General features: G+C 35.9%; 1 protein-coding gene across 2 annotated transcripts; it reads right to left on the reverse strand.

The window, feature by feature from the left end:
• Positions 1 to 1,412: 1,412 nt before the first annotated feature.
• On the reverse strand, positions 1,413 to 3,533 carry LOC145000416 (alcohol dehydrogenase 2-like). 2 transcript variants are annotated; one of them, XM_078959641.1, is made up of 10 exons: positions 3,501 to 3,533; positions 3,355 to 3,411; positions 3,132 to 3,268; positions 3,000 to 3,046; positions 2,595 to 2,920; positions 2,428 to 2,510; positions 2,265 to 2,340; positions 2,019 to 2,176; positions 1,767 to 1,928; positions 1,413 to 1,678 (listed from the first exon to the last, which is right to left on the reverse strand). In XM_078959641.1, the coding sequence occupies exons 2-10, from the start codon at positions 3,386 to 3,388 to the stop codon at positions 1,562 to 1,564; spliced, it is 1,140 nt and encodes a 379-aa protein (XP_078815767.1). In that variant the 5' UTR covers positions 3,389 to 3,411; positions 3,501 to 3,533; the 3' UTR covers positions 1,413 to 1,561. The 2 variants fall into 2 exon arrangements, with proteins under 2 accessions (XP_078815767.1, XP_078815766.1); XM_078959640.1 differs by lacking the exon at positions 3,501 to 3,533 and having other exon boundaries at positions 3,355 to 3,493.
• Positions 3,534 to 11,712: the final 8,179 nt, after the last annotated feature.

Here is an 11,712-nt window from a genome sequence, read left to right on the forward strand (position 1 = left end):
TGCATTGCTAATTTTTACTCTCTTGATTAAATGTTATTTTTATCATGAATGGTTTTGAGAACAATTTGTTATATGAATTATTGTTTTAAAAATGAAAAATTTACCTTAGATTTTTGGGACGTTAAAGTTAAGGACAAAACACGTAATTTTAACTAAATCATAATGACGATTTTAGTAATTTACTCATTATTTTATCCAACACAATATACAACATAAGGGTAATATGGTCTTTTTTCATTATTCACCACAGTCACTGAATGATATAATCAAACAACATAGTTTCAATGGGATATGTACTCAGTCAGAAGTTCTAACTTAGTCAACATTAAACTCAGTCAACAACAATCAAATAACCTTTTTGAGAATACAAAACAACGAAATATTGCCATCCAAACAACATTATTACCATTCATAGCTATCAAACAACCTTTTTGAGAATCACATATGTTTTCTATTTTAGATAGGATATCAACCTCTTGATAATACCTTACTCGAATTCCAAAATTTAACACACACGTACCTTAACTTACCCTCCTATTCCACATTCCACGACGGTATGTACATGACTCATGGAGTCGACTCAGTGTAATAAACTATGAATCATCCACTCACATCACATGATAAAACTAATATGCACCACAAAATAAAATTGATGTTCGCCACAACATAAAGTTGTTATTCAATGCCTCCGAGGATTCTTAACCAATAGTATTTCACATACCATCAACCATAGCTTCTGGTTATTACTACCTACTTACACAACAACTAACACTCGTCAAGGGTAGACTACGATTACTCTCATCATCTATCGACTCTTGGGATACGATAATGAATAGCGATCCTGACAATTTCTAACCGACACCTTTGCTTTTAATCGTCCTTATAACATCGTTCTTGTAAATCAACATTACCACAATACCCTTGATAGATAAAAAGTGGGCAATTGAACTCCACTCGAGGTAGACCCAATGACATTATTGTGTCCAAAGTAAACATCTAGTACGTCTAAGTGGTTGTTATACAATCTTAGTTGTGTTAATATATAATGACTTTAAGATACACTTGTTACTTTGATGAATGTTTATTTAGATTCTAATTTATATTTATTTACCGAAATTTATAGTTGCTATTCTTATCCAATCCACGATGTTACATTAAGAGAGGTGATCATATACTAAAATATTAGATGGGAAAGCGTAGAAATCGTAATTATATACATATGGAGCTTAAGGTGACAATAAAACATCAAACCAAGGTGAGTTGCATGTTCGATTTTGCAGAATCTATGATATACATGAATGCTAAATGTTCAAGGTCTGCATAGTATCGTATCATGAACCGTTTAACATCCAAGTTCTATTAAATCGGTAAGAGGATTAAACTTTAAAACAAAAAAGCTATCTACTGCAGTATGATGAGAAAATTGGGATTTCATTACCAATACATTCATACATAATAAGATTAAAGAAGGCACTCGATGTGTTATCTATAATAAGATCAAAGAAGACTCGTCATATGTTATGAACCACAATACAACATTCTGAAAAACTTTCCCTTCCATTTATTCTCCCATCCGAATTATACATCGAAGACCTTCACCTTTAAGCATCAAATCAAAAGCCTTATTGATCTCAGAAAAAGGCACTTCATGTGTTATGAACTTCTCCAACTCAAGTTCCTGCACAAAATCATATCAACCAAACACTAGTTAGATTTCAATTCATCATTCTATTATAATTCAACTTTGAAGCTATAAAACGGGTTACCTTATTCATATACTTTTCAACCACAGAAGGAATATCTGATCGAGGTTTATAGTTTCCAAAAAAGGTTCCCTTCAGAGTCCTTTCGTTCAACAGATTCAATGGACTTGTCTTGAAAACAGCATCTTTATGTGGAACACCCACAAGAACAGCAACACCCCAACCCTGTAAAATTTTCAATGTTTGTTATTGTGTAATTAAACATGAATCATTAATTCATTATATGAGTGAGAGATGAATTGATTAAATTCATACATCATGAACACATTCGAAGGCAGATATCATAGCATCAATATGACCCGTGCATTCAACACTCCTGTCAACTCCTCCATTTGTCATCTCTGCAATCACTTCTTGTACTGGTTTCGTGTGATCTTTTGGGTTCACAAACTCTGTCACCCCAAATTTCTTTGCTGTTGAAGCCAAAAAAATTTACATTAGATTCATCAATCATATCATATGTCTAGTTTTTATTTACAATTTCATGCAGCAAAATCTTACCAAGCTCAAATCTGTTGGCATTGAGATCAACTCCAATGATCCTTGAAGCCCCTGAAATTCTTGCACCTTCAGCAGCCTGATCACAAACAAGAATCATTAGCTTTTTATTTTTTGGCCATGAATGAGCCTTTTTTGAGAAAGTTAAAAGTTCCATAAAACTCACAGCAAGCCCCACAGCTCCTAATCCAAAAATGGCGACTGATGAGCCTTTTTTAGGTTTTGCAACGTTAAGAGTAGCACCAAGACCTGAAGACACGAAGATTATTTAGGTTAAGAAAATACCCATTAGAATTGTAATCGGAGAATGTTGATTATAATTTGTTTTTCTACCTGTTGAGATCCCACAACTGAGGACACAGACTTTGTCAAGAGGAGCAAGAGGGTTGATTTTGGCAAGACAGCCGACATGAACGACTGTGTATTCACTGAAAGTTGAAGTTCCGACGAAATGGAAAATGGGTTTTCCGTTTATGGAAAATCGAGATTTTTGATCGTGAATCATGACTCCTCTATCGGTGTTGATTCTCAAAAGGTCACACATGTTGCTCTCTTCCGACTTACAGTGAGCACATTCTTTGCATTCTCCGGTGAAAACAGGGAGAACATGATCTCCGGGCTGAAGATCAGTCACTCCTTCCCCAACACTCTCCACGACCCTGTTCACGTCACTTAAATTGATCAGATTTTTTATCCGATTACAAACCCTTTTCTATTTAATACAAGAATAAAACTTACCCTCCAGCTTCATGTCCTAAAATTCGGGGAAACACGGGATTCTGACCCTGAAAAGTTCATAGGAAGGAAACGAAGATTCAGGATTTGAGTTTTTGACAGAGATTTAAGTAAAAGGGCCAGTAGATTGGTTACCTTGGCTTCCCAAAAGTAAACATCGGTGTGGCACAGGGAGGTGAACAGGATTTTGATTCGAACTTCCATTTTTTCGGGTGGCGCCACCTCCACTTCTTCAATCACTAGTGGCTTTCCGGCTTCCCATGCTACCGCCGCTGTCACATTTACACTCATCATCAAGCACCGTACCAAACTTTTTCTTCTTGATAGGGAAATCACAAAAGAAAAATGAAATGCTTACCTTTGCATCGAATCACCTGGTTAGTGCTCGACATTTAATCTTCTTGTTATCTGATCGCTGAAACAGAGAATTAAGTTTGCTAATTGCTTGATATGAAGGAATAATCTGAAAATTTGTGTATTTATAGGTCGAGGGAGTGAATATACCAAAACTGTAAACCGACCACCAGGTTTTGATTTGCCGGGTTTCCATCGATCAAGACGTTGACAAGTTAAAACCACCGTTTAACGAAAACAAGAAACCATAAAGCGCCACTGATGCGTGGTTTTCTTCTAAACAATACATAAATTGGGTCCACAGATATGTCTAAAAGTCAAAAAGACCCCAACAAAAGGAGGTTAAAACTTTGGCAAATTACACCCTGAGGTTTTGGATAATTTGTTTGTTTGATCTTAATTTTTTTAACTCGTACTTATTATTCAGTTTTTCTTTAAGTTTATACCTAACATATCTTAATATATTTACTTTTTACAATTTTATTAATATTTTTAGTTACTACTTCAATTATCAAAACAACAACCTTATCTAACATCATCATCTCATCTTTCTTATTCAATGACCTAACCACCACCACAGTGTTGTCATCACCAGCTACTACTAACAACCACAGGTCACCACTTGCATCAAATCAATCATGAAATCAAACAAATCAAAACCAAAACCTAAACTCAAAGCTAAAAACCCAATCAAAATAAAATAAAAATCATAACTCAAAACTAAAAATCGTACCTTATAATCAAATCAGAAGAATGAATGCAAGTTGTGGAAGATACAATTATACAATATTTCATTATTATTAACTTTGAAATAATAATTTTATACTAATTAGATATTAAACGTTGTATATGTTTTGAACATATGATAAGGTAGACACATATATACAAGTGCTACCTTATCATTAAATGTTATTCAACATGTTATTCATTTAAACATTTTTTCATGATTTTCCTTTCTTTTTGCTGATAAATAATAATATTCTTCTTCACAGACTTTCTAAGAAGTAGACCAGTCAATGGGGCGGGTTTGAAACGAATCATCATTGATCCAAACATTTTTAAAAAATTTAAAAATATGACCCGCCCCACTCCAATAATAACCCTCACGATTTTGAATAATCGAATTCATATCCGTATCTACCGAATCAACGAATATCTAACCCATTAACCCGACCATTTTATAATATTAAATTTCACAATTTTGATGCATGTCACGAAGTAATATTTATCAAAAAATATAAAATATCTACGTAAACAAATATACATTACTTAATACTCAAAATCCAATACAATAAAATTTTCATTTTATTTAGACATAGACTTACATACTTTTTTGTTATATATATATATATATATATATATATATATATATATATATATATATATATATATATATATATATATATATATATATATATATATATATATGAGACGGATTATAAGTGGAGGGAATCGATAATGATCCATATCCAACCCATTTAATAAAAGGATAAATGGGTATGGGTTGTAAACCGATAAACGAATCAAAAATTACAATCAAAACCCGTAAAGTTCTTACATGTTTGGAGCGAATCAGGGTTAAAACCCGCTCCATGGACAGATCTACCAAAAAGTTAAGAGGTAGAGTAAAATGAAAACGAGTCGAATGAGAGAAATGGCCATGGAATGAAGGTTTGAATTAGAAGATATATGTTTCAATACTCATATTAAACCTGATCTTAGTAGAATTATTGATAAATCCAATGCAATGATTGATTATGGTAAGTGGTATATAATTTTGGTGGATCCTAGTGAACTTTTGGCGAGCATTGAAGGACATATTGGTAAAGTAAAGGTTGAAGCTGTGAGTCAAAAGGAAATCATGGACAAAATAGAAGGGTGCCTTTCTGCTTGTGAAGAGGAAAATTAGAATGAAAATTATAATCTAGTAATGGTCCTTGCCTTTTTATATTGTTATATGAGTTTTAAGTATAAAATTTGAAAAATAAAACAACATATGAATTTTTATGACGTTCTAGCTTTATTAAAACAAAACCCATATGTAAGATTTTTATTATGTTTTTGTATTTTGTATGATAATTTATATTTGGATTTTGTAAGACAAATTGTATTTGAGATTTAAATGATGTATGTTTAATTTGGATTTCGTATGATAATTTGTATTTGGAATTAAAATGATGCATGTTTAGTTTATATTTTATATGAGAGTTTGTATTTTTATTATTCTTTTAGAGTAAATTCCTTATGGTTTCTAGTTAGAATTATGCGTTTCGTTCCTAACTTTGTTCTTTGCACTCATACAATCCTTTTGGTTTGGTTGTATTATGTTTTTCACCCCTGATAGATATAAAATGACCTTATTGCCATTATATATATATATATATATATATATATATATATATATATATATATATATATATATATTTGTTTTTAGAATTGTTTTCATTACATTTTAACTATTTATAAGTTATAGAAAAAGTAAAAAAGGGGTATATCCCACCCCCACCCTATACTGCTATACATACATCTTCTTCGTCTCTTCCCTTGTTTGATTTTATTCTCATCGGAGCTCCACCACCAAAAAAAAATATGTTGCCCATCCGATAGCCCATCACTACCCCTTTGCCACCCATAATATGGGCATCCATTTCTCTCATGAAATACACTTCTCTGCAGATCGCCACCATTACCATTGACTACCCACGGATGCTCAAATCTGCAAACAAATGTAGGATTTTTCGTCTCATACTGGAATATGATATGTCTCCTGGTGAAATCGATTCAATCCACAACTGTGGTTGTTGGCCAACCTGACCCGTCTTGTGGGTTCTCACCCATAAATACAAACCCTCTTGTAACGACCTAAAAATTTAGGGTAAAAGTTTCATTTTCATTTTAATCAAAACACCGATACCATTTAACCCAAACATTTCTACTTTAAAAATATTTATCAGAGTTCATCTCAAAATCTCACATTGTGGAAAACACATGTGTGTGCGCTACGATCCAAGCGGGCCCTTCCTTTCCAAAATGATGATACCTGAAATCATAAACAAAATTTTAAGCATGAAGCTTAGTGAGTTCTCCAGAGCATACCTCACACAATCCACATAATCACATAATCCATATTAGCTATATAAGCTACATAACCATATAAGCTATGCTTACAACATATAGGGATGCCATGGAAGCACTCCAAGGTCTTACACCTAGTGTTACTGGAACCGCCATGTTGTCTTAACTACCTTCCATGGGAACCCCCACATGGTCTTCCTGCCATGGGAACCACCACATGGTCTTTATTACCAAGAAATTTCATGCAAGCTAAACATTCAAATATACTAGCATGCCATGGAAACCTTCTGAAGTCTTACACCAATGCCATGGGAACCCCCCACATGGTCTCAATCTACTACCACGGGAACCCCTGGGGTCTTCCATGCAAGAGTCATACCAACATGATGCATAATCAATTAACAATCCATGTATCATAAAATGTGTCGGTCTTGGTGCCTTAGATCCATTGGTATGCTGAAAAGACTCACCTCGAATGCAGAATCTTCCCGAATGAAATCTTTAGTTGTTGCCCCGCCAGCTTCCCAAGCCGCCACTTCTAATCAATATACACAATTAGCAATTGGGTTCCATACTATAACCCTCAATCTATACATGGGGTAAAATAACCATTCTACCCCTGGCCCAATATGATCCAAAATTAAGGCCCAAACCCAAACAAAAACCTAACACTATAAGGTCAATAATCCATCAATGGGCCTAACTCGAGAAGACCCACTACCAAAAAGGCCTAAGATGCTGAATGGTCAACCCTAGTCAAATCGTGGTCAAAGTCAACAGTCAACAGTCAAGGTCAATAGTCCATGTTGACCCAACTTGTCGAGTGCATCTAGCAACTCATCGAGTTCCTTTAGTTGTTCAGAAAACCTGGGAAAAACATAACCAAATCGTCGAGTTATCTTACCAACTCGTCGAGTTCACTTGGTATACCGAAAACGGAATACCCAATCCAATTCGTCGAGTTGCCAGGGAAACTCGTTGAGTTTTCCCCCTGTGTTAACATATTGAGCCCTTTTAGTCGAATCTAAAGCCCCAAACTACATATCCAGTCCCTTAGGACCGAAATATCACATAAAGTTGCTAACTTTACGTGCATGTAAGGCCTCAAGAGGCTAAAACACTAAAACTAAGCTTAATAGAAGGTTTAGGGCATGAAGGATGGCCAAATCTTGATAAAGCTTGAATCTTTGGGCCCAAGGAGGTCTAAGGTGTCTAGATCAGAAGTCACAACTTCAAATCATGCTCGACTCCGAAAATGGTTCCAAATTGGGCTAAAAATGCACTAAACTTACATGGGAGAAGATCTAAGAAACAATAAGTTAAGGTAAAGACTTTTTACCTCGAAATGGTTGCTAACACAGGGTAGATGTCGGATCTATATCCCCCTCCTCACTTAAATCTCTTCAATCTTCAAGTTTCCTTCCAAAGAGCACAAGATTCAATTTCCAAAGCTCACACACACACACACACACACACTCAAAAAGGCACTAAATCACAGCTAGGGTTTTTCTCTAGACAGTAAGGATGATGAAGGAGGCCACAAATGATCCATATGTTCTTTTAAAGGGTAAAAAACCCTGAAAATTAGGGTTTTCCTTTACAACATCTACTCGTCGATTTGGAGCCTTCCAACTCGTCTAGTAGACACTAAGACCCGCATCTAATATCTATCTCTACTTGTTGAGTTGGGCTCCTCAACTCATCAAGTCCCAGTGCTAAACCATAAATATTTGAAAAATAACTGATATCAGGAACAAGCGTTACAAATCTCCCCCAATTGCATTAAACTTCGTCCCCGAAGTCTGCTGATGCAAAGGTCTGGATAATGCTTCCTCATCTCATACTCCCGCTGCTGCTCACGCGCCATGCCCACGACTTCCATTACCTATTACAACCCGACTGATGTTTCCCACTGCACCTTCACTAATCTTACTACCTTACTACCTCATGGCCTGTATTTTCTGTTCGATAACTAACACTAACTTCCTCCTATGACCCGGACACTCCTTTTCCTAAATATCGAACACAACTGAGTCATTGTCCAAACACTTCTGTGGCTGAAACATAGTAGTCAATTGAAGGGTTTTGAGCATCTTAACACTCCTAAGGTGTACATGCAACCCTAGAAACCTTGGTTCTATGTTTGACTAAGATACATGCAAATTTGATTTTCCAAGGTTCTTAACCTGTCTAGCATAGCATGAAGAACTTTTAAACATAAATGCTAGAAGAAGAACATACCTTTTGTTGTTTGGATTCCTTGAGAACCTTATAAGCCTAGCACCTCAAGTGTGATGCCTGAAATGTCTCACACAGTACCACAACACTTGGAATAACCTTGAGAGTTCACTAACACCTCAAAATCGGCTAACCCTCTTTTTCTTGTACAAGTAGTACCAATTTTCTAGTCTAGGGGTCTTTATATAGTTGTGGCACAAGTAGGGTTACACCATGTAAACCCTAATTGTCATGGTTTTCCATATTCCATGATCCATGGGTTTGTAACCTCCATGGACTATTCATGGAGCACCTTATGCGTTTTAACCCAATCCATACAAACCATGGATCATAAGCCCACTATACAAGAATAGATGATTTACACAATCAACCCTATATCTTTAATTAGTCTCTTTTTGATCACTTAATTAATTCCAAATTAATTCTTTGATCAATACTAATTAAATAATGTTATTAATATATTAGAACTTATAATATATTAATAATCCTTAAGTGTCCTTTCTCTCATTTAGTCTATCCAAATGTTGCAATGCCATGCAACCCAAATGGACCATGCTAATCGGGTCAAGTACATTCCAGAAATAGTTATGAACTTGGACACCTAATCCAACAGTCTCCCACTTGGATAATTCTAATAACTATAACTACAAGAATGACTTCAGGAACCGATCAACAATCGTAACTCTTTCAAGGTCTCGCGGAACTAAGATGATGATGATGATACTCCATTTAAGATAAGTGATCATATAATCCTCTGTTTTAGATATCATGCGGACAAATACATGGAACAATGTCTTACTTATTGTCCATCAGTTTGTTTCTCGACTTCTGATTTGTTTGAAAAAGAACTTTATTGAACACATCAACTTAGTTCTGATCGGTCCCGGTACATGGGTCAACACAAAATCATAGAGGGGCCTAGATATTGCTTCTAATCCAAGAAGGAACAGATAAACTTCGACTAATATGCTTGTTCTACTATTTGTTGAATCATACACAAAGGCACGTTTTATAACATCGAGTTACCATTGCGTTTTCGTACAATTAATGTATAACCAACTCATAGGCAACAAGTCATATCTCTAGGTTTGAATACTTATATGATATTACCATCTCACGATCACTCGAGATAAATTCCATGAAGTGATACCAGTGAGCATGGGTTGAATCCAATACTCATAACTTATAAGCACTCTTGAGTGTTGTAGCAACACTTTGCAATGTCCAACATCTTAGACCTCTACAACCGACTACATGATAGTCTTGATACATATCTACTTGCAACATATGACCGATTTTGGAGAATTTGAATAATATTAAATACAAATATTCTGGAAGTCAAAACATGCAAAATGAAACGATAGTAAACGATTGACAAAAGATAGCAACACTTTACTCATAAATAAACAACAACTTTTATTCATCATCAAATGTCAAATACACTTTACACATTTCAAAGCTATCTAACTACTAAAACTAATATCATGCGCCTCGCATGCTGGAGATGCTTAACCCTACCCAGTCCCTTCGTGAGGGGATCTGTCGGGTTCTCATCCGATGATACCCTCTTTGCCACGAGGAGTCCTTCTTCTATTTAATGACTGATGAAATGGTATTGTCTGTCGATGTGTCTGGATCTCATGTGATCCCTTGGTTCCTTGGCTAAGGCAACTGCACTTTCACTATCACAGAAAATCTATATAGGCTCCTTTATAGCTGGTACAACTCCAAGGTCTCCAATGAAGTTCTTTACCCATATATCTTCCTTTGCTGCCTCACTTGCCGCTATATACTCTGATTCACAAGTTGAATCAGCCATTATCTCTTGCTTGGAACTTTTCCAAGAAATTGCTCCTCCGTTTAAGGTAAAGACCCAAACTGACTGAGAGCGGAAATTATCCCTATCAGTCTGAAAGCTAGCATCAATGTACCCTAGTACTCTCAGGTCCTCACCCCACCGAGGGTAAGGACCCAGTCCTTAGTCCTCCGCAGGTATTTGAGAATGTTCTTTACCGCAGTCTAGTGAGCCTTGCCAGGGTTCCCTTGATATCTACTGACCATGCTCAATGCAAAGGCCAAATATGGATGAGTACAAGTCATAGCATATAATATCGAGCCTACAACGGAAGAAAACGATACTCGACTCATATCTGCTATCTCAACCTCTGTACTCGGGCTCTGAGTCTTACTCAGTCTGGCGTTACTATGGATCGGTGTAACGCCTGTGTTTCTAGGCTTGCCATTTTTAGCAATGTAATGGTCTAGGTTATCCTTTGTAACCCGTTTTGAAATAATAAGATTGTATTATTTGAGTATTATGTGTTTTGTGCTTAATTGCTTAATTATGTGGTTTGATTAATTAAGAATAAAAATAAGCGTCAAAATTTAAGTGTAAAATAAACTTGATATCTTTAGATAATGTTGTAGTAGTTGAAACAAGGTTTCCGAAGATATAAAGAATGCCGAAATCCAAGTTAAAACGAGGAAGTTATGACCTGTCGAAGTTTCGCGACAGAACCGGCACGACACAGCGCGACGTAAAAAGTGAATTTATGTTAAAGCGATATTTAGCCTTAGTGATCTAAACGAGAATCGAAGATCTCGTTGTTAGTATCAAAGTGATAAAAAGTTAGGCGAGAACGGACGTCGGACGAAGAAGTTATGAATTTATAACGAAATTTTCTGTCCCGGCCTAGTAAAAATAAATAATAAAAATAAATTCAAAATTAGCCGACGGAGTCTAAACGAAAGTTGTAGATCGTAGTCTCACCTTTCCGTGGATATAAAGAACATCGAAAACGGAGTTCGTATGAAGAAGATATGAATTTCCGAAGTTTATTAAATAATTTGTATTTATTTTTAAATCAAAATTCAGAAGCCTTATCCGAAGGCGAGTCATCGGTCCGATCCGACTTACGCGCCGCGTAAGTGAGTACGCCCCGCGTACTCCGAAAGTGTCGACATCGCAGCAAGTGGATTCGGATACGTAAGCGATGACGTTTCTGAGGCACGTACGCCTCGCGTACGCACGTACGCCCCGCGTACGAGA

This window comes from Lactuca saligna, chromosome 6 (genome assembly GCF_052625555.1).
Source record: "Lactuca saligna cultivar CGN05327 chromosome 6, ASM5262555v1, whole genome shotgun sequence".
Taxonomy (NCBI): domain Eukaryota; kingdom Viridiplantae; phylum Streptophyta; class Magnoliopsida; order Asterales; family Asteraceae; genus Lactuca; species Lactuca saligna.

What these genes read in the sequence shown, in the direction of transcription:
- LOC145000416 (XM_078959641.1), bottom strand. Translation starts at nt 3,388, where the DNA reads ATGTCGAGCACTAACCAGGTGATTCGATGCAAAG. An exon ending in TGCCAACAGATTTGAGCTTG is followed by an intron (nt 2,177 to 2,264) that starts GTAAGATTTTGC and finishes TGGCTTCAACAG; the next exon opens with CAAAGAAATTTGGGGTGACA. An exon ending in TTGAAAAGTATATGAATAAG is followed by an intron (nt 1,679 to 1,766) that starts GTAACCCGTTTT and finishes GATTTTGTGCAG; the next exon opens with GAACTTGAGTTGGAGAAGTT.